The 24,525-nt window shown below is 39.5% G+C and overlaps 1 protein-coding gene across 6 annotated transcripts in view; it reads left to right on the forward strand.

Annotated features, from left to right (window-relative positions):
• The window catches only part of pard3bb (par-3 family cell polarity regulator beta b), a 200,963-nt gene that overhangs the window by 23,106 nt on the left and 153,332 nt on the right, over nucleotides 1-24,525 (forward strand). For all 6 annotated transcript variants that reach the window (XM_056388847.1, XM_056388842.1, XM_056388843.1 and 3 more), the window contains exons 4-5: nucleotides 16,815-16,968; nucleotides 23,866-23,960. In XM_056388847.1, the coding sequence (XP_056244822.1) occupies nucleotides 16,815-16,968; nucleotides 23,866-23,960 (249 nt within the window). The remainder of the gene's footprint in view (nucleotides 1-16,814; nucleotides 16,969-23,865; nucleotides 23,961-24,525) is intronic.

Below are 24,525 nucleotides of genomic sequence, written 5' to 3' on the forward strand. Positions count from 1 at the left end.
TATGTGTGTGTTGAATCATGTGTGCAATGAGTTCTTTATGTGTGTGTGATTTCAGTGAATCACCTGTCAAAATGCTGTTGACTCCACCCCCTCTCAGTGTATCGTTCTCTTTCACACACACATGCACACACACACACACACACTAACACACACACACACACACACACACACACACACACACACACACACACACACACACACACACACACACACACACACACACACACACATCAAACCACATAACTCATTGAGAGCACAATGACTTCAAACGTAACCCTTAATGCCACATAGCCGCATATGTTACAGACATGTCATGTTTCACTTGATCACACACACAGATGGGTAATACAATATCACTCGTGTGGCACATTTTGAATAGGCCCGTAATGTTCCATTAGTTTGATTGCTTACAACCCGTCACACTTGATGGGTAGAAACAATAAAATCGGAATATACAAAACTCAATTAAATGGCTGTTTTTATGTGTTAATTTAATGGTTTAATTTTAATATTGTTCATTTACGACAGAAGTGATGTGAGTAGATGGTTTCACTTAGACACAGATCCATAGAGAAGAAAGCTCCACACAAAAATATACTTCCCCTCAAACACACACACACACACACACACACACACACACACACACACACACACACACACACACACACAAACACACACTCGTCAAAATCAGTGGAGTGGAATAATGGACAAGGCGATGGAATAGTGGGCAGATTTTATCATTCACACACTCTAAACCACCAGCCATCTGCTAAATGCACACATTTTTCTCATGACTGTGGGTGTGTGTGTGTGTGTACATGTGTGCACACGTACACACATGTGAATGGATCGGTGTAATTCTTTGAAAGCTTGGACGAACACTCATCATGTTAAACTGGCTGATACAGTTAATCCATCTGTGCAGTCTAATTCAAACACAACTATGTATCTTCCTTCAAAGTGACAAATTAATAGGAAAAAAAAAACCAAAACACATTTACCTGACGTGTGTTAATAACAATGGCATATAGTGTGTACAAACCAATGCATGATAAAAATGTGAACAAACCTGTAGCTGTGTAGTTAATATATCAAAGTGTGCTGTTGATTTAATGATCATAATATAATGATCTTTTTTTTATTTCCTTTCTTATTTTGGTGTAAATTTGCTGATTAGGTAGAAAACTACTAGAAGTATGATAAATGTTTAAGAATGACATAAAAAGTATTTTTTTTAATCATAAATTGGTAATGCGTTTCTCCCTCATCAGAGAATAAAGAATAAAAAAGCAACCTAAAAATTGCAGTGTCTGTCATGACAGCCTCAAACATTACAATGAGCTGCTCATTTAAGATACATGGGGGCTGTATTTTTCCAATTAATGGGAATTTTTCCTAAAGGTCATCCAGGCTTGGCTCATGTATCATTATCTCTGTGTTACGTAGAGAGGTTGCTCATTACGACAGGATAAAGAGGAGACAACAGTGAGATCTCAGCCATAATGAACCTAAATGCTCCCTCTCACCTTCACTTCATCCCTCTGTTCTACCCATCCTCCACTCAACTCTTCCTCTTTACAGTAATTATCCTATCTGCACTCATTCCCTCTGTACTCTCTTCATATTCTTTCCTGGCTTTTTGTGCCGCCTTTCAATCTGTCAACCATTTGCCCTCACACTTACTCCCTTTACACTCTTACTGTGTCTTAGTAAACACTGCCTGTCAAACTACTTACAATGAACCCATATACACTCCTTTCCTCGCCATATTTTCCCAGCTTACATCAGTCTTTGTCTCTTTCTTCTCTCCGGTATTTGGCTCCTCTCACTTTATCTCTTTTGATTGATTCTCTGGAGTCTTCTACCTGTCTTTAGTAACGCTTGGGCCTCTTCCTCTCCACTTCCCCCCACCCCATTTCTTCACCTTCACCACTTACGTCTTTCTCTCACCCTTTCCTCTAATGAATCCAATAATTTTGGAGTCACACCTTAGCGTTCAAGCATGTGTGTGTGTGTGGACCCTTCATTTGTCAAAGGCACATACAGATTTGATCCAGACCTGATACATATGTTGACCCTTAGCCAGGAACCACGGGGGTTAATTGAGTAATGGCGTTTGCGAGAGGGGGAGAGGATACTTGGAGGGAGGATGAGACAAAAAGCCAGAGAGAGAGCATTAAGAGAGCGAGAGCGAGACAGATAGCTGTAATTTGTAAGAGCATATGAAAGGAGAAGAAGCGGGAGGGTGCGAGAGAGAAAGGGGTTAATTGCAAGAGTGAATAAAATGAAAGTCAGGGGGAGGCTGGCAATTAAAGAATTGTGGAAGAGAGGGTGAAATAAAGACAAATGTTGGGTTAATGGTGACAATGTGTGAGATGGGCACGAGGTGACAGCATGAGGCAGCCAAGCAGCAGAATATGGAAGATTGATTTTAAGCAAAAAGAGAAGGGGTTAACAGAGTGATTGAAATGAAACAGAGAGAGAGAGAGAGAGAGAGAGAGAGAGAAAGACAGGTAGGGTGAAAAGAAAAGGGTTAATTATGAGTATAATAAACGATGAAGCCTGTAGTCTTCATGGAGCTTGGCTCTTAATTAAGAAAACACATCTGCACCTGGGACCCACCAAGAATAGATGGATACATGATACTGCATGAAATTGTGTGTGTGTGTTACTAATTGTTATTGTTATGAAGTCCGTGTCCTGGTGGATTCATTGTGCTGATGAATTCTCTTAATGAAGTGCCTGAAGGTGGGGTTTGCTGGGGATGGACTAACTAAATGGCCAGATGACTAAGCATTGGTCCATCATATGCCTGTGTTTTGGTCTGACTGTGTAGACAGACACAAATACTGTGTAAGTACTGTACATAAACAGAGAATATATTCATATGTAAATACACAATGGCATAAATAAATCCTTAAATTAAAAACATAGGTTAGTGTACAAGAGAACAAATTGTCATGTAAATGAATTGTCTAAAACCAGACTGTTTTTTGGTTGCACCTTTAGCATGCTAAGTTAATGAAAGATTTCCAGACTTCCTGGTAAAGATTAACTTCTTTTCATCCCAAGGATCTTGCATGCTGTGGCCTAGAGAAAAGAACCGATTGCTCTTGAAATGTGAGATCATAAGAAAGAATTTCATTCAAAATGTAATTTTTTTGTATGAGAACAGTCAAATCCACTGCAATTATGACAGCGTGCAGATTTCAATGGAGGAAAAAACAGGTAGTTTGAAAGTCTCTTAAATTAAACCTGTGAAGACCTGCCAGTCTCATACTGTAGTTCATTATGATTACACAGAGAGAGCATAATTTGCTGCTTGATCTAATAACTTAAAAGGCTCAAGTCAGAGCCATCTAAATCTTTGAAGGTATTATGCATTTTACTGCAGCAAGCCTCCGGCTGTTTCAAGAAAATGTGTTAAAATCTACCTGAGAGATCGTGGGCTAGTTCAGAACTTCCTTTCCTATGGCGTGTGTAATCTGTATTAAGGTGGACTGTCCCTTTGAGTACACAACATTTAGTGTTGAGATGGATTTGATTCATGGTCTTGTGAGCAGATGATACGATCTGTTAGGAAGACTAATGTAATCACTCTGTGTTGGCTATGAGCTTTACTCCTCACCTCAATCACAGAGATATTAGATGGACCATATCCTTTTAAAAAGAAAAGCTTCTCTGTGTAGCTACTACGTGTGTGTGTGTGTGCGCGCGTTTGCGTGCGTTCAAGAGAGTTTTTCATTTGTGCATGCGTGTTGTCATCACACACGCACAAATGCACACAAAGCTACCAGCAGTTAGGAGAAAGATTTACATACATTGACAGAGTAATGTGCTGGGCGGCGAGAGCTTTATAAAGAGTGAACCTGTCCCTGAATGTGTGAGTGATGATAACAGGCTCATTTAATTGCCTAACCCCTACACACAAACACACTCTCACACACACACAGACACACACACACACACACACAGACACACACACACACATACACACATACACACTCACAGATCATCAGCTCCGTGAGTAGGTGCCACATAATTTCTGTCATTCACCTTGAGGAGGTGGTGGTTAGACAGCATGATGGAGCACTGGGAGAAATTAAGTAAAAGACTAAGAGTCAGTCAGCAAGAGTGAGAAATGCAACCAAAGCTAATTAAAAGGTCAGAAGTGTTTGGAGGAGCTTTCACTTTTTTGTAGAGAGACGGAAATTCACTTAAACACAAACCAAAGTAATTTTTTTGTGGGGCTGCATCTTGGCACAAAACCGTTCCAGGTTTTTTGCAAGGCAGGAAGTTAATACATAATTCTTTGTTATACAATTTATACTTTTTTGACAAAAATTTTCAGGGATGGCAGTCAGCTCCGGTTAGCGAGTGGGGCTGCGCCTAAAGTAAGACAGCAGACATTGCTGAAGATGTAATAAATATCACAATCCTCTACACTGAAGTTACAACAACACCACACTGAGAGAGAGAGGGAGAGAGAGAGAAGCTAGTGCTAACTGCTAAGCTAAAGTAACTAGCAGATCTGCATGTAAACAACTGCTGGGTTAGAGAAAGTCGCTAAAAGGAACAGAGACCTGAGTGCTGGAGCAGAACTAGTGTAAGTTTAAATGTACAGCAGGTAGTTAGACACTGTAATAACAGCAAGAAAGAAATCAGCAACATTAACTGTGTTCAGACAGAGCAGCGATATAATCTACCAGCAACAGAAACTGACCGGCGATGGGACACCACACTGACGTCACTGACACAGAGCTGACAAAGATCTGGGTGTGATTTTGGCTCTGCAAACCTCTCAAACGACAGTTATTTGTGAAAAGACTGTAACTCCTATCAGACCCATGAGTGGACCATGACCAGCACAAGACCTTCGTGAGCTTTGGTGTTTCTAGAGCCAAAAATGTGGACACAAGAGCGTGTTACAAAAAATGTCACGGCAGATGGGAGAGGTGGAGGGTACTCGCTTTGAGGCACATGTTGAAATTCTGTAAGTGTCTGTGCTAAGGTAGACACATTCTATGGAACAAGATGAATTTGTCTACTATTGAGGAAGACATGATGTGTGTAGATTGAAATATGTGGCTGTATAAATATATATAGAGTCAGAAGTTAGTGGGTGAGTTACAGCATAGAAGGCCAGTTGAGTTTTTAAATTACATAAATTACATACTGTACTTATGCTGCAGTTCTGACCAGTCATAGACTTAAACTAGGTTCATTCATGATGCTCCTACATATTTGTAATGAATGGGATGTGTTTAATTTGTAACAACAAAACAAAATCTTGACAGCAAACTGATACAGAAACAAGCTTCTCTGGTCTAGCAACCAAGGATGTGTTACCATTTCTATGTATTGTTTTCTGTTTTTTTTCTGTTTTTTTAAAGTCTCTTATTATGTACAGTATGTTGAACATAACAAATATTAGCATGTTACACTTGTTCATGCATCCATCAAGTACTGCTAGGCAAATATTACCATTAGAGACACACACACACACACACACACACACACACACACACACACACACACGGTCTTTCACTGCTTCCCATCTCTCCCTTTATAAGCATCTGCAGACACTAATGAATAGACTGGGTGTAGTTACACAGCTCCACATAGGAGGAGATAAAAACATAATTTAGGTCAAACTGTATCTGCTCTCGAGTCTGGAGTCCAAGGAAACTCCCCTTACTAAAAAAAAGGCATTTCTCTGTCTCTCTTTCCATCTATCTGATTGACTTACTTTCCATCCATCTATCATTATGTCTGTCCATGTTTCTTTCCAACTCTTTGTGTCACTATACATTTAGGAAATCGAAGAACAATATGAGTCATTGACAAGGAATCAAAAAAATGTTGAATAGGATGGTGTCTTATGGTAAATATCCTTCATCAGCGAGCAAACTGGCAACAGTATTGAAACAATCACAACATAGTTGTTGACAGTATATTACCCTCATTGTGAAACGGTTTTTTTTTTAAATTTCCTTATCTGTGCAAATTCTTATGATGCCAAGAGCATCCTATCTAGACTTGGCATATACACATATGAGATGTTCACGATGCATTTGATGGTTGTTTGATCATCCAATATTGTAGTCATCAGTGACATTTGACGAAGACAAAGTGAACATAAATATGCCAAAAAACTGTTGTTCCTCCAATCAGTCTGGCCAATTACAATTGTAGAAATAACAGCATGAACATCTGTAAAATATACTGGCCTCCAATGAAGTGTCCTTGTAGTAAATACTGCATTAGTGAAGTGCTTACTATGTGATTTAGCTTTGCAATTGTAGCCGCTGTTTAGAAGACACTGACTGAACCAAGAAAAAGCTGTTTGATTCTCTGTTAGGATGATGGATGCAGTAATCGTTTTCAGTTTTTGAATTGATAGAAATTGTTGATTTAAAGTCGTAAGAGTGATTCTTTCTTGGGTAGAAAAAGCTAATGGTGTTGAAAGTCTTTTTTCCTTGCATGGTTTGAAGTGACATGGTGAGATTGATTGTTCTCCTTCAGCTCTGAAGCAGATAAGCTGTCTGGGGGTCAGGAGACAACCTTTCAACAATTAACCCCATAATCCCCAAAGTGGTTACAGATTATAGATGTGTATGGTTAAAGTTGCAATCCTTTGTGTAGAACAGGACAATGACCCTCCACCAAACATGCTTAAAGTTCATGTTTAAAATATGATGTCACAAGGGAATAAAAGTAGTTTAGTTATTACTAGTTATTAAAAAAAGCTAATTAACATTTGAAATCATGTCATATGATCAGTCCCTCTTGTGAAAGATAAGAAGATGTGTATTAGTAGCAGGTTTGATACAATCTATTCTTTAAGCTCTTGTGTGTTTCCTTCTGAATGTGCACATATAGATGTATGTGTGAACTGCATTGATCCAGCTTTAGGACTGTCAGCTGACGTTTACTAATGCTTAGCGTGTTGACATGTTAATCCTGAGATGACGACCATCAAAACACTTTGTGTGTATATGGGTGTGACACTGTGTTTGCATGTATGTGAAAGAACATAGTGTCTTTGTGTGTGTGTGTGTGTGTGTGTGTGTAGCCTAATCAGTCACATCCAACAGACAGCAAATCCCACTTCAAAAGCCACTCAGACATCCATTGTTATGTGGAGAGCCAGTTGAATGAGATAAGATGGTGGAAAGAAAGAAGAGGATGAAGGAAAGGAAGGCTGGATAAATGAGCTATCAGGGGATGTAAGAGCTGTAGACTAAGAGTTGGTTTATGGTCTCTAAGAACTAGTTCTGAAGATGTGTTGTCCGACCACGTCGTAACTCAGATGTGCTTATAGTCGTTTGGAACGATTGTACTGGAAGGCGGAGTGAAAAGCCGGTCGTAACAGCCAGATGCGAGACGTGATATTGTAAAAAACATTGATAAGCAAGACATTCATAGTGTTGCACTTGGTTGTTTACCTTTAAGTGTCACAGATAGTTTTGTAACGAATGACCGCCTTATACTTGTGTTACTTTCAGTAACAGGTCCGAGCAAAGAAATCTCTGGTCTAACTTCGCCATTGCTGTTCCTTATTTGTAGTATTTTCAGCTACTAAGCAACCAACTGCAGAGTAGACAATCTGCTTCCTGTTTACACTGGCATATGCATGCCCAGTGGACATGAATTGACATGTGATATTCTTTTTCAGGCGTGTTAGTGTAGACAGAGATTATTTCTGATACAGAGCTAAAATGCTTGTCTGTGGAGATCATTTTCATATATATATATATATATAAGTCCAAACTATATAAGATGTGGGGGGATGGGTTTTTACCATAGATCATTCAGTTCAGAAGGAGTAAATCCCATGTAACCGGTGTTTAAAGATGTGCATAGTGCGTTAACATCAATAAATTATTACCATTCGAAGTATTGTGCAAAAACTAATTCAATTATGAATTTATTATGAATTTATGAATTTATTTTGGCTCTATCAGCCCTATAATCACGAATGTCCATGAGTGACTGACTGAGTGGCTGATCATAGTTGAGTGATCATATTTACACCATTGGTCAGCTGAATGCCATGTGACTGATTGTGGCGTTTCCTCATTGGCCGTAACTCTTTCAAATGAATGGGCAAAAACTGTTTTGTAGTGGGAGTGTGTTGTTGTGCAAATCTAGGTCTAAATCCCAGCTATTGTTACTTACAAACAAGACTGGGTATAAACCTAGTATATGGCTTGACAGTGCATGGATGCCAACCACAGGCTTAGGGCTACACCTCTTGTTTCAGGCAGTCACCTAGCAGACCTGGTTTCCTGGCTGCTTGGGAACTGCACGGAAAAAAAATGGCGCTTCCAATTCACTGAGCCTTGGCTCCATTACGAGAAAAAATTACTTTCATTACATGTACCACTAACACAAAAGGAGACAGAGGAATAACTAAACATAAAACACACCGGGCAGAGAGCAAGATAGTGAGAGACGGAGATAAGCCATCGGTAACTGCCAAGATAAAGAAACTAGCAGATCTGAATAGCATAACACCAACAGCAGAAATACCAGCAACTGAAAATGAGACAATATGCTTACTGCAGCACGTCAGCACAGCAGTTAAGGCCCTGTTAAGAAATGAAGGGTGCCTGCCCACTGAAATGCCAGAGGGCTTTTTTGAAGTTACGGGAAGTGTTGAGTTTGTACCAACACAATGCAGTAACTTTAACATGGCAAATGGGAGCAACTGATAACGAGGCATCATATTAAAACACCAGACCAATTATACATATGGGATGTAGACATATTTTAGTGGATCTGTATTGGCTAAAATAAACCCAATCAATTTCTGATCCTTTCTTTACTGCACTCTACCATGTTTTGGCCCCATCAGCCTGTTAGTGTGGCAGTGCTGCTCTCCTTTATGACAGCATGGCTCTATGGTGTGAGCATTTCACTGCGTATGCAAATGAAAGTGTTGTGACAGTGAAAAGGTGCAAGTTACTCTGAGCTCTGCCACCTTGATTGGTAAAATTCCCTAAACTCCATCATTAATGAATCAGTCATCTCTCTGTCCAAAGAGCAGTGTATAAAACATTCACGGAGCAGCTTCTTGTTTTTAGCTGGTGCTAATCATTGCTTTCGCTGTTCGAAATGTCATATGAGTTAGCGACTGGTCATTTTGCTAATTAATGTTAATTCAGTGAGTAACTTGTTGACAGGCAAAGATCAAAGTTGGTTATTGTTGGCTTTGTGTGCTCTTTGCAGCCGGTTTCTGTACTTGGCTAAAGATCATTTGAGAGGAAAGTTACTCCACTCTGTAGTAACACTGTACAGTGTTATTTCAATGTGGTGGATATATATTTAATCAGCATTTAGGTAGATGTAAGAATCAGATTGGACTCTGTATTGGCACAGTCCTAATTTCTAATATTTTGTACAGCACATTTTTATCATTAAGGGTAGATGAAATATTAACAGCATTGTCAGGCTCGAGTTTGCCAACACCTCTCAGTGCCCAGAGTCAACTTCCAGTCAGCCACTCCCACATTTGTGGTTAATATATCCACCTTGAGTAACTAAATTGGTTCACAGCCACTAATTCACTCCCTTCTTCCTTCTTCTGCGCTTTCGTCTGGTTAATAGGCTCCTCTGGTTTATGAGTGCTGCCTTTTAGACGGCTACTGGTGGATCATTGGGAATATGGCCTGCACAGAATGTGTCCATCTGTGCCGCTGTGTGTCTCCATAATGCTGTTCCATATGGCCAAGTGTGGTCTACACACAGCCTCAGGGAGGCGGTGGTAGATGGTTAACACTCACACACACACACACACACACTCATACACACACTCATACACACAGATATTCTTTCTCATGCACAAGCATAAATACATATATGAATACAGGGACACAAACACATATTCACGCACACACGCACATTTGAATGCAGACACGTACGCACACCATCTGCATGACTGAGGAAACAGAAGTTGTCATTATATTTTGGCTGTGTGGCAGACACTGAAGTTCTGCCTGTCTGAAGTTCACAAAGTCACTGAACAGTTGTACGGATGGTATGGATGGAGGCTGCTCTGCCTTTGACTGTTGAAATAGTTTGTGCTTTCTCTGTCTATATAATGTCTAACAGCCTGTACTGTCTGATTGTAACCTTCCCCTCTCTCTCTCTGTCTTTACGTCTGTGTTTCTCATTCTTCACATAATGTCTGTCTATCACCCATCCATCTTTTTGTACTTGTCTGTTTTGTCTGGATTTCTCATCCTTTACTGAGACGTAAGGTGACTGGAGGTCATTAGAGCGTCAGCACACACACACATGGACACACACAAACCTACACAAACATACACACACATAAACTTGAAAATGCTGAGCAGGTGAATTTCATTCATCCATATTCTCCATGCGGAGACAACACCATCCTGTTTATTGATTACCACAGCGATGGATCGATCGCAGCGGAGAGGTCATAGTCAGAGATGTATGTTTGTATGGGTGTGCTTGTGTGTGTGTACTGCTGTTTTTGTCAGTGTCCTTTTGTGTGACATATAGATGAGTGCTCTTATAGTATATATACATCGCTTTTTGTTAAGTGTGTTTTCTAATCTGTACATAAATCTGTTGTTCGTAATGTTTGCTTCTCTCTCATGCTCTCTATGTAAGAAATGTATACATTACAAAAGAATTAAAACAAAAGAGATGGAGAAACAGGGAGGAAAAAAGCATGAAGGAATAAAATAGTGTGTATTGAGATTGAGAGAGTGAGCGCGGTTGTATCAGATTCATGTGTTAATCGATAAGCTCTTTGTTGCTTTGTGGGTGTATCCGATAGAGCAAAGTGCTGGAACATGATGATTTACATCAGCTGATTTGTAAGGAACTACTATACTCAGCAGGGAAAGGGGGACATCTGAAGAGAGAAGCTGTGGAGAAGACTACAGGAGAGGAAGCTAAGGGAGAGAATGGGGATAACAGGAGCAGGAGAGGAAATGAAGCAGAAGGAGGCAGGGTAAATGAGAGGAAGCACAGTGATGAAGGAAGGAGGCAACCGAGAAGAGGATAGGCAAGAGAAGGGAGGGGAAATGAGTGGAAGCAAAAGAGAGGAGGCAAAGTAAAGCCAGGGGGGGAAACAGGGCTAAGCAGGAATATTTGCTGATGAAAGACGAAAAGGCCAACTTGTACATAGCCTAGCAGAGGAGAGCTGACCTGCCTCAGGGTTCATTCAAATTCTCTTTGTGATCTGCACAATTATTTTTATGGGCGTCACACAGAAATGTGCAAAGCTTTTAAAAAATTACCTCTCACGCTAGCTTTACAGAGAGCCTGCATGCCGGCTTGAGTGACCTTATCTTGCTACATTAGCAACCCTGCACTGAATTTCTTTTATGGTTGCAGCACAAAGAGCATCAAAATTATGTCATGAGACATAAAAATTGTCTTTCTTTTTTACTTTGGCATTACATCAGAAAGGTTAAAGAGGGGAATGACGACACGCTGATAGAAAGCGGCTCACTGGGCCTGTAAAGTGGAGCAGCCTGGTTCAAAAACACCAATTCATGTACAAAGAATGGAGTTAAAACATTCTTCGTACACCACAATGCATGGAGCCATTGCTTTCCATGCAACGTTTTATCCTCTGAGCTGAGAGAGACAGACAGGTTTAGAGATGGATAATAACAAAGCATTTGTAGAACTTTGTCTTCCTCTTTCTTTACTTCTCACAGGCAGAAAACAGTTCTTCTGCCTCAATCGGAAAACATTTATGACACAGTAACAGACAATGACGGCTGTGGGTGGGAGAGTGGGGGGGTGGGTGTGTGGCAGTGGCCCCAAGACACACTTAAGATGTAGTTTCTGTTGTGAAGAGCTAGGTGGTGCTGTCAGTCTACCCTCTGTCAGTGTGTGTGTGTGTATGTGTGTGTGTCACTGAGTGATCACACCTGGTCTCCTATGAACACCAGTTGCGTTAGAGTAGGAGCTTTGTGATTTTGGACCAGGAATTTGACATTTATTATCCTCAATTTATTATTGTATTCAGATCATTGGAGTTCATTAATAATTCCGTTTTTAAGGAAAAAAAAACACAATGAAGACCTGAAATTTCACAGTTGGTCGTACATTACCATATTTCCAGGGAGAAAAACATTTTTTTTATTTCTGCTCACTGTTGTACTTTTACTCAATCCTAAAATGTATTATACTCAAAACCAAATGAGCTGGTTGTAACCCATAAAATAATTGTATAAGACAGCACGTCCTGACCATACACAGACCTACATACACACACACACACACACGCACGATGGAGAGGTGGCCACCTCAAACATTAAACGTATTTTTAAGGCTATGGTGATGGAGTGGTCATTGCTAAGCATTTTGCTGACTGCACAAGATGTCAGAGAGAACACACACACACACACACACACACACACACATACACAGACTTGAACATCATAGATTTTTCTTTTTATGGTAAGTGGTCATGAGTGGAAATCAAAGCTCAGTGGTGTACAGATAGCTTAAGCACATTTAAAGATTGTTTTCTATGCTCTGCCTGTGAGCTGTGTGTATGCTCATGCATTTGGCTGATTGTAGCATTTTATTGATCGACTCCACACTAATCAATCAGGCCCTAATCGACCCGATTAAAAAGGGTATGATGTGAAAAAATGGTAATATAGTGTGTGTGTCTGAGTGTGTACTGCCGCCATGTTATGCACTTAAATCCTAAACTGCTATTAATCTACCAATCTCAATTTCATGTGCTCTTTTAATTTTAATAAAAGGATAGGAACCAACTCTGCACTTCTTCATCGCCCCTCCTACACTCGCACGTGCACTTCAGGAGATGCTGAGCAGTGCACATAACAGCATGCACATAGTGTATTGCTTTGTATATCATTTTTAGCTCACTGAAATAACACTCCTTATTGGTAAGCGAACCAAGAAATTGTAGATTTTGATAGCCTCATGAACTTCCTGCCCCCATAAAATCTAATTAAGAATTATTGCTGTTAGAAGGCTTCTCATGTTTAGATGATATCAGCTGTGAGTTAGCTGACTGTGTGTGTCATTTTCTATCCCTGTACGTTGATATTGGATGATAAACAAGCATGTACAGGCAGTGCTTTATTGACATCTCCCTCACTCTTCTGTTAGCTGTGGAGCACCTGTGTGGGTGGGACAAATTAGAACATTATTGTTTATTTATTTAGTTTTTTAATTTAGTCATGTTTCCCTTTTCTCAGCTTTATCATCCTTTCTTTTTAGCAGGCCACATTAGGAAACGTAAAGTCTTTCCCAGCGTAGCTCCACCCCTTGCCCCCTCGAAGACAGCAGCAGCACAAACTCTGGTCTCAACCTACCAGTTAAAAAGAATGGGTTTTTAGAAAACTTGATAACTTTCAACATTAACCACTTAATTCTTCAAGCAATTGACACTGAGAACTCCTAAACTGGTCCAATGTGACACACATCAGTGCAACTGTGTCTGGGTGGAAGTGTTTGATTGTGGCTTGTTAGGTCAGGCCTTTGATTGATCTCAGGTCAGGATGTCCAAAGCTCACATACATGCGCTCACACACATGCACAGAGTTACCCCCCATTAGCCTCCCCTTGTTCTAGGTAGTCTATGTAAAACTTGTATTGACCATACAGTATTTATAAAGAATAGGAAGTAATTAAGGGATAGAGAGAGCTGAACTAAATTATTCCATAGTTAAGAACCAAAATGGGCCATGGATATTTTTATAATTTTGCAAAAAATGTCCACTGTAAAAACCACTGCAAAAGTCCCACACTTGCTGAGTTTGGTTGCTACATGATTGTGGTAGCCAGTAAAATAGAGTGGTTGAGCTTACCTTTGACCCCACTGAGAAAAAAGTATCACAGAAAAATGACACAACAAACCAGGTTTCATATGGTTTGTGCCATAATCAGTCTGTGTTTAGTAGTCTTCCTAAACCCAAATTAACTCATAATGAAGCCTTATTTCTTCCTCAGGTGCATTTATTTGAGCTTAAGTGTTCGAGCTCACAGATGGATAAAGGCGTTTCTACATGAGGTTGTCAGCGACATGATCAAAGTAAAATGTGTTTTGACAGTAAGCTGAAACTGAAAAACAGAGAAGAAAAAAAAACAGAAGTTTGTTACCATCTTTGTCTTCGAGTCTGTCAAGTTTGATGACAGGATACCTGATAAGAAGATAAGATATGTTACATATAATGTAGAGACACACTGGTAACCATGTGCAATTGTGAAAAATAACGATTAACATATTACTCAAACACAGAACAATACGAGGTATCTACTCATAAGCTTACAATAAAGCACTGGTCTTGAAACTTGAAAGAAATGGTTGTGGTGATAGAGGAATAGAGGCAGTGTTGGCAGCATGTAACTTTTCATTTTGTCGAAAATGGACACATCATTGCACGAGCATTTGACACGGTGACACTCTCAGACAATCTAAAGTCTCAGGTTTGCTTTTTGGTCTTACTCTCTGACATCCCAAAGGTTTTTTACAGTACAGCACATCTGTCAGTCCCCCTCATTATTATCATTATATTGCTCTCTTAGCTTCTGTCTTTCACATTTTCAATGGCCACTTCACTCGTTTTCTCAGTGCTTTCACTCTGTGTAGCCTCACCTTTTTGTCTCTCTCTCCCCCCCCCCCCCCCCCATGCTCAGGCTGTGGTGTCATTTTGTTTGGCAGGTCTTTGAGTCCCCTGTCTGAGAGAACATAGGCGAAGTCCTCCCCTGTCTCATCTTGCTGTCTTTCTTTCCAACGCTGCTTTTTAAGAGACTCGGCAGGGCTATGTTGAATTTGTCTACCCATTTTTCTCCCTGTCATTCTTTCAGATGTTCTTTTTTAAGAATCTCTTCCACCCCTCTGTGTGTGTGCTTATCTGGAAGCTATTAGTCTTGTTCCGACTCTCTCTAACAGACAGATTTACTGAAACTGGATAAGAATGGGAGCTGTTTTTCTTAAATATGTGTAGTTACACAACTAAACCAAGGCTTTATACTCCCAAGCATGAACATGACAGAGAGGTGTGTAAATGAAGTAAGGGGACAGAGGAGGTGGAAGGGGGTGAGGCAAGTGTAGTGTAGAGAAACGGAAAAGGCGAGGAGAGAACAAAAAACATCAGTTGAAGTTTATTTTAAAGGAAAAATTGGAGCAAAACAATGAGAAAGTTGTGTGTTAGACAGATGGAAGTGGGGAGAACATGAATGTGTGAGAGACTGAGAGGCGTCGGTCGTGCTGAATAGTTGGTGAGATGGTGAGAAAGGTGCGATTTTGTATAACTTGATACTGTTCTGCTATCTGCATGCTGAGGATATGATGGAAATAGAGTGCACATGTATATAGTATCTATATCTAAACACAAACATATGCAATTAAAAAAAAAAAAAAAAAAAAAGTTCTTCACATGGGTTTAATGGAATCAGAAGCCAGGATGACAACATTAAATTTACTATAATGCATGCGATCGAGGTCATATACAGCTACAAAATCCAAGAAACAATTTTGTTTTGAATTATCCATTTAGCTATTAAAGACTGTGTTGAGCTGAATGTTTCAGTATCCCTATGGAGATTTTCTTGTGGTTTTCCTGTCCCCAGTTTTTCAAAACCACAATGAAGAGGCTTCCAGTGAAAATCTTCTTAAATTATCAGGTTGGCTTTGAAAAATAACACCCTGGCTGGACTTCTCTGTACCAGCACCAGTGTTAGCTTTCAGTCTAAAATGTTGACGTTGCTTTTTGTTTTAGAATAGCATTTTCGTAATGTCGGCTTAATTATTTTTGCTTTCTGCCACAGTGCAATGACGTACAGCTATGTGTGTACTAGTGTGAGGACTTCCATACGGTTTGTGCCTGTTTGTAGCATGCAATGTGTATGTATGAGTGAGAGAGTATGTTACCCACTTGTGGGTTCCAGTTTAGCAGGAAGCCTCTGGCTTTACTGGCAAAGTCCCCTTTCTTTACTCTTGACCACTATAGACACGACACACACACGGACACACGGGTCTATTCAGCTTTTGCGTGGAGGCCCCTAGAACACTGTGTTGACAAGCTGTGTGCTATGTTAGGCTAAACGCAGACTCAGTGCAATACTCAATAGACAGGGATTCCACTATATAACACAGTTAGAGCTAGCAGGGTGTCGCACACTTGCAAAGGGGAGACACGAATGGAGTCAGTTGTTAATCAGTAGACACACACTCTGTCACAGGAATGCTGGGCTCCTTGGACGTCCTCTATAGCGTCCTCATCCACAAGGTAACGCACAAGTTGTGTGCATGTACATACACAACCATTCACAATTTTTCTGAACAAAATGTTGCAGCCTTTATTTTTGCTTTAATTGAAGAAATGCAACCAGGGTGGTGTTCATCAACTGTAGTCTACCTGTTGACAACTGCAAGTTCTTGTCAAGTTGAAGTAGTTTGAAGTTGAGAAGACATGCCTGTCTGTAGTTGTGCTGCTTAGGATCTAAACCTGGTGTCCTCTGTTGACTTTATATGCATTCATGCTACCTTTAAATGTTGTTTCATTGTATTCATGTATGATACAAGTAAAGGGCAGCAGTTTGCACACTGGCTGTAAAGCAAACTGGAGCAGATTTTCTCTCAGCGTGAGTGGAGAGTGAGTAGAGAGTAGAAAATAGAAAACCTGGAGCGACTGTGAGTGGAGTTATATAAGAATCTTGAGCAGAATTCCTGCTGCTCCACTCTGATCAAATACTGTGTTCATAATGGATGAAAAGAATAAAAGTAATTGTAAAACAACCAGCTACATTGTGTTTTTTTTGTTTGTTTTCTTCAGCTGATGGCGGTGTATGAGGAGCAGGAAGCCCAGCAGAGGGGTGTGGCCAACACAAGTCTGGCCCCGAGCCCTGACCTCTACCAGTCTGAGCTCTCTGTCTTCCAGCCAATCGCAGGAGGAGAGATTGAAGTCAATTCCTCAGCGCTCAAGTCCAGTAAGTAATTTTCCATTTATTTTGAGAATGCTTACTCCAATCTTGACGTCTTCGTAGACAAGTCCTCCGCCAAAAATCAAATCGAAGGAAGTCTTTGTTTGCAGATCTATATATTGTAGAAAATTGTTGGAAATACACAGCTACATTTTAAAAAACTGTTTTTTAAATTTTGCCTTATATTTTGTTTTCAAAAGATTTGTAAATTCTTTCAAAAGTTATTGAAAGTTACAAATTGTTGAAGCAAGAACATTTCTTCCTCATCTCTACAGTATATTCCCCGAAACAACAGTACTGTGCTCAAAGTTATGAAATACACCCACTGTGCACGTCATTATGTTCACCTGCACACCTGCCTGTTCATGCAGTTATCCAATCGGCCAGTCATGTAGCAGCAGTGCAAGTGAGAAAAAAAAAAAAAAAAAAAGGTCAGGACAGGAGCTTTAGTTAACGCTCACATCAAACATCAGAATGAGGGACAGAACGTGATCTCAGTGGCTTTGACTGTGACATGATTGTTGGTGTCAGACGGGCTGTTTTGGCTGTTTCTGAACTTGCTGATCTTGTGGGATTTCCACACACAACACTCTCTCAGAGTTTTTACTCAGAATGGTGCGAAAAAGTAAAAAAAAAAACGCCTATAAACAAAAATGCCCTGTTGAGTTCAAAGGAGAATGGCCAGCCTGGTTCATTCTAACAGAAAGGCTGCAGTAACTTAGATAACCACTCTTTACATCTACGGTGAGCAGAAAAGCATCTCAGAATGAGCAACATGTTGAACCGTGAGGCAGATGAGCAGATGAACAGCAGAGGACCACATCGGGTTCCACTCTTCAGCCAAGAACAGAAATCTGAGCCTCCACCAAGGCTCACCAAGACTGGACAGTTTAAAACGTAGCCTGGTCTGATGAATCTGGATTTCTGCTGAGGCAGCAGATGGTAGGATCAGAATTTGGCATCAACAATCTGAGTTCATAGACCCAACCTGCCTTGTGTCAACAGTCCAGGCTGCTGGTGGTGGTTTAATGGTGTGGAGAATGTTTTCTTGGCACACTTTGGGCCTCTCAATACCAACCAATCATGGTTTGAATCTGAGTGTTGTTGCTGACCATGTGCATCCTTTTATGGTCTCAATATACTGGCTTAAATGACTGCTTCTAGCAGGATAATGCACCCTGTCAAAAAGCAAAAGTTGCCACTCACCAGATCTGAATCCAATAGAACACCTTTGGGATGCAGTAGAGCTGGAGATTGTCAGCATGAATGTGTAGCTAACAGATCGGCAGAAATGATGTGATGCAGTCATGTCAACATGATCCAACCAGAATCTCAAAGGAATATTTCCTTGCCAAGAAGAACTGAGGCTGTTTTGAAAGCAAATGGAGGCCCTACCAAGTATTAGTGTGATGTTCCTAATAAAGTGTTTGCTGAGTTTATTATCTCTGTGCTCTGTAGAGGAAGATCAATGACCTTAACATCAATAAGGCGCTGGTATTTTTTATTGTATCAAAATGTTTTATTCAGGTTATACAAAGTATGTTCGAGTTAACTCTGACAACCACAACTGCTCTGTGACTCAAAGTACTTTCTGTACTTCCCCAAATGCTGACTTAGGCAGGGACTTTCTTATGACAAGATTTAGTTTTACATGGTCTAAATGCTGTTTCAAATCACTCTTGTGACTAATCCCTTTGGGAACCCTTTTACTTTTTAGATGTAACCTGTAGGTCAGTGCATAAACGGGTCAATGCCATAAGTGATGTTAAACAAGAAACAGGTTCAGTTAGGCTCAGTTTTGATGAGGAGGTTGACTGCCAGGCCAAGTCTGTGAAGCATAGCAGTCAAGGCACCGTTTTGGAGTGGTGGATAGTTGGCCAAGATGAATATTCTGTAAATTGAAAACATAAAAGAAGGAACAATAAAGTACCTGTTTGACATTTTGTAATGGATTATTAGCCACAGTGTATTCTTAGGTTCAAAGCCATACACTGTATGTCTTTTAGACAATACTGTAAGATGGATGTTAATTTGATGCATACTGAATTATATTACAGACAAAGGTCAGGCTTGTGATGGCCATTTTTTGTGGGACACTGATGAAAATAAGATGAGGACAGCTTAAATGTTGGCAGCACTGTCTCTGAGATGCAGACTGAGATGGGGAGGAAAAAGAATCGTATGAGGAGAAGGAGAAGAAAGAGAAGACAGGAAGCGTATGTGTTCTGTCAGGCTGCAGAGCAAAAACTGATATCTGGTTACTGTTACTTGGACCAGACCTATCAGCATGACCTTTCCTTTTTCTCTGTATCCCTCTCTTTCTGTCTTCCACTCTCTCTTTCTTTCCCTTTCTTCATCTCTCTCTTCATCTCTTCCTTTCTGTCTTACTTCAAGTCAAGTGCCTGTTCATTACAAGTACTGTGGATGTGAGTGAGAGAGGGCTTAGATTTGTCACAATAACTTGTCCAAATTTAATTTTACTTTACCAAAACAAACCATGTGAGTGATGGATTGTGTATACATGCAATTTGTCAAAACTTAAGCAATATATTCATTTACCTCTCGCTTTAATGCTTCTAATCATAGATCCCACTTCCTTTAGTTATGAATTGTCGACTATATACCTGCTTTGTTGCATCCTTTGTGGCATCCATCTAGTTGGGTGCTTGACATTTAAACATAATCTGTCATGGTTGTTTTCAAAATGTCATTAATATGTCAAATGAAGTGTGGTAAAGCTCATCCATCTATTGTAAGCTGCATTATATCAGCAAGTTTCATTATTTCCCATTCTTGTTGTGTTTAATGATGCTATTGAAATTTCTCTGTCAGCTGGAATGATGTCAAACAAGTTATTGAGCTGAAGGTCTCCCAAGCTGGAACAAAAATCATAAGCACAATTTTACATAGTAGATAATTACAGCAAAACTCTTTTCCCAGTTCCCTTGCAATACATGTAATTTCACTCTCACTTTCAGTGTATTGCAGCAAAAAATGTATCTTGAATCTATACGTAGCTTGATTTCTGACAGTAATAACAGCATTGACATTTCAGTTTGTATGACCTTCCTAAATTGTGAAGGGGCTTTAGCTGTATGATCCAGACACTGTTAAGACAGGAAGTTTAGTCTGTTTTAGTATGGTCGCCTGTCAGCAGAGATTAGTGGTAATGTGTGACTGTCATGGGAGATTAGAAGTAACGGAGCTCTGGAGACTATCACTGTCAATGGTGGGAAGGTCAGACTTAGGCCTCTGTCACTGTCTTATGCCTCTTACTCTAACCACCTGTCTCCCCTCTCACTCTCTTCACGCCATCTTATTATGTCTCCAAATCTTTTTTTCTACACTACTTTCCCCCTTGCTTCTCACCTTTTTTTTTGTTATTTTTCTTTTCTCTTTGATTTATCCGTCTCTCTTCCCCTTGTGTTCTCTGTTTCTCTACTGACCAGTTTTTCTTTACTTGATATGTAGTAAGACATATAACATGATGTTTTACACTTCGGTCTCAATGAAGGACTATGAAAAAAAAAAACAGTAGTTTTGATGAGCACCACTGCTCAAAATCAAGATACAAAGTGCTGGACGTGTCTTGAAAACTTAGTAAGCATATATATAAGTAGCAGTAGAATACATAGGTTAGGCTTTCCTATTTGAGCCAAAGATAATCAGTGGTCTTTGGGTGATATCAATTTACTGTCAGCTATTTAAGAGATAACAACAGGTACTTTCAGAAAATCTGCTGTAATTTTGATATAATGATCAAATTAATTGAAGCCTTTATTGTTCAGTTGCCATACAGCAATTGCAAACAAGTGTTACTGAACCATGATAAGCCTTTAAAATATAGGAACAGACACTATTTAAGCAAGCGTTGAAATGATCAGTCGATTATATGATTAGCTGATCAACACAAGAAAAAGTACAACTGCAACAATTTTGATTGATTAATAATCCATTGCAGCCCTATTTTAACATATTCTTGCAGATTTTCTGTGAATAATAATCCAAGACAGTCTACCTCTACCTCTCCATACAAGATAGTCTACCTCTCTGTAGTAGTATTACTGCAGCCTGGGCGTGGTGGACAGTGGTGGGGATTGCTGGGTGATTTGTAACTGACTTTGAATTTTAGAAGACCAGTGTGGTAAAGATTATTGATCTTGGAATGCCTACAGGCATATAGATACAATAGTAACACTGTTAGGTACTGATATTTATCTTAATCTAAACATTGACTATACAGTAGAATATTCTTATTTTCTTTCATTTTTTTCTTCACCATTTTTTCTCTTGATTTTTTTTTTCTTTTTGATTTTTTTGTATTATTTTATCTTCCTTTTCTTGCATCTAGCCATTGTACATTTTCTTTGTATCTCACTAATTTTCCTTTCCTCTTAGTCCCTTCATTTTTTTTATCCTTCCTCTGTCTCTCATTTTTTGTATCTTTTGTCCTCCATCCATTTATCCCCCTTTCATTGCCTTTACTTGAAGAGATGAATTGATTAGGTTTGATGTAATCCATATTCCCCAGCCAGTCTTAAGAGCACCAAGGGTCCATTTTATGACAATCAATATATGACCCTACAAATATCATTTGGCGTATGTTCTGAGTAGTCCACTCATTTAGAGTTCCCTCCACCCTCACCACCACCTATCTCATTTTATTCCCAGTGGAACTATAGAAGCTAACATGACAATGTTCTTAATGTATATATATAGATTGATGGGCCCTATGAATGGAGATGGTAGATTTGAGTGTACCACACAGATCATAATAAAACCTCCAGTTATAAATGTTATTTATTTGCATAGCTCTCTGTGGTGTTGACTTTTCTCTCCATTTCACTATTTCACCAAAGCTCCAGCAGCAGCGTAGGCAGTAGTGCGGTGTGCTTCATCCATCAGCTTCTGTTAGATAATGATTTTATGCAGTGGTCTGATGAGATGTGAAGAGGAGGGAGACACTATCATATATTACCTACATGTGCACAGAGATCTGCAAATCAACCACTTTTTGGACATTTGGATGCATGAACACCAGTGCTTTACCTGAAGGGACATGAAGGGAAGGGATCATTCATTCATTTCTCACATACTCTGGCTTTCAGATCTGCTCCTTAAAGACATAATGATGAACACATTGCATTGATGCACACTCACATATCCCAAAACAACATTCAGGAATGAGCTTTATGATGATGCTGCCATAGTGCCGGCTGTGCTGATGAATTTGGTTGATTAAAAGAAGTAATTATGAGACCTTCAGGTATTTCATATGGTTAATATTTTAGTTTTGTCCTCTACATAATGATCACGGACCACCAGTCATCACACTGTATTCCTCTTTTTTTTTTTTTTCCCCAAAACAAGCTAAAAATGGCACATGTACGTAAGTTTCCATGAATTTGGTAAAATGCCAGTTATAGCATCTGTTCCACTAATTCTGATGACTGGTAAATGTTTGTTTTAATTGGCATTTTGATGCAACTTTTTAAAAAATGCATTTTCCACTTTTGAAAAAAAAAATCTTTGAAAACTTATTAAATTTGTCTAAATTAAGATACAGTTGTCTATTTAAAACCTGCGGACGCCCAAATTAATACTAATCCAGACGCATTTACATTTATGTTTACATGCACTAATTCTGTAGTGTCCATCCTGCCTTGTTCTAGTTTTATGGTAATCATTATGGTCCCTTAAAACAGCCTATTAGTTTATTACGCTGAATGTTAGGATGTTCTTGTCTTTCTTTGAAGGCACACTTTGACATGCCTTGGACTGATGTCACAGGTACATTACGATGACAGGGTGGAAATTCATTTTGTCAACCAAACAACCAAAAAAATACTCATCTCTCCTCTCTCCTTCTTCCTCATCACGCTTTGACACTCGCAAAGAAACACACACAAAGTCCTGTCTGTAGTGTGGCATGACTAGCTCAGGGTCTGTATCTTGTCATCTAAAAGATTATTATTAGACATGAATTTTGCTGAACTGTGACTCCATCAAAATAGCATTAGCAATTTTAAGACAGTTACGTGTGTGTGTGTGTGTGTGTGTGTGTGTGTGTGTGCATGTGTGTGTGCATGTTTGTTTGTGTGTGTGTGTTTGGAAGCAGTACAGATGCAGCCTTTCTCTCCACTCACCATTTTTGCATTATTCTTTGTCTGTCTTGTTTTTTTTTTCTCCCCTCTAAGTAACAGACTGATAGGAGGTAGTCACACTGAGTCCTATTGACAAAGACACGGGTTCCTCTGGTTTTTACCAGGGGAAAAGAGCACATCTTGAAAACATACAGCAGAATTGAAAAATACAGCAGAATGAATGTGGATAACAACAGAAAAAACATGAAAATAAAATGAAAAAATTTAAAAAAGTTTATTCAAATTGGGAGTCTTTAATGTTGTAGGTGAAGTCATTTTTCTGTTTCTGTTTGATAGTATGTCACCAAATTCCTCCTGCAGATACCTGCTATAAACAAAGAGATGGGGAAAAGTGGTTGATTTAGAGGCTGTAGAACATCTACTTTAAACATTTTCCGTAGTTATCCAGTCCATACAGACGTACTGTATAAACACACACATCTTCGCTTCTGCTTAATGCAATCTTTCTCAACTTGTCCTAGCTGTAAAACTAAGTTTATAGTCTAATGCTGAAGTGAAATGCTCATATGCAGTAGGCTAGACAAGGACAATACTGACTGGTCTCGCATTTGTATCATGTTGTAGATTTTAATCTGTGTCTCTGCTAGTGAAGAATATCTGAAGAGTATCACCTTGCAACTGCTCTTTAGGTATTCACCCAAATCTTAATCTTCTTAAGAGTAGGCCGTAATGGAAAAGAATGCCGAGAGCTCCCTTCACATCTCATTTGTGTTTGTGTGTGTCCTTGTGTTTTCTACAGACACCCCCCTACTGGTGAGAAGTAGCAGTGACTCAGCCCTCGGCCCCCAGCTGACTGAGACTGAAGCCTCCCTCAATGAAGACACCACTGAGATGGTAAGAAACTAAGGCAAATTAATAAAAAAGACACATACAGTTTAAAACGCACATTGCTCCTGTGTCAATGAGGCCACAAATTATTTTGTGAGAGTGTAAAGGAGACACACAAATGCCCATAACTAAGTGATAAGGTATATTATATCCAGTGGTTATAATAGTGAAACACTTGTAAAAGTGTGAGAGCCTTCAGTGTTTGTCTGTCCTCACAATACAAAGTGCTTGATGGATTGAGCAACATACTGATGATTATGCTTGAAGAAAGATCAGAAGGATCATCAAAAACATGTGTAGTCCGAGCCTATGAATATATGCAGCAAATTTTATAGCTGTCTGACAGATCCTAAAATTCTCTGTGATGGATGACATTGTGGCTAAAAGTTAGAGGAGAACAGTGTTGGATAGACTAATTGTTCTGACTGACATTATTATCCTCACGCTCTACCTCTAAGGGGAAAAGGTTTTTCATGATTCAGTATACAATTTTGTGTATTCTCTTTTCTCATTAAATAGATGTAATTTGTAAAGCTTGTAATATGAGAAGTCGACATTGCAGAACTTTTGC

This window comes from Seriola aureovittata, chromosome 11 (genome assembly GCF_021018895.1).
Source record: "Seriola aureovittata isolate HTS-2021-v1 ecotype China chromosome 11, ASM2101889v1, whole genome shotgun sequence".
NCBI classification, from domain to species: domain Eukaryota; kingdom Metazoa; phylum Chordata; class Actinopteri; order Carangiformes; family Carangidae; genus Seriola; species Seriola aureovittata.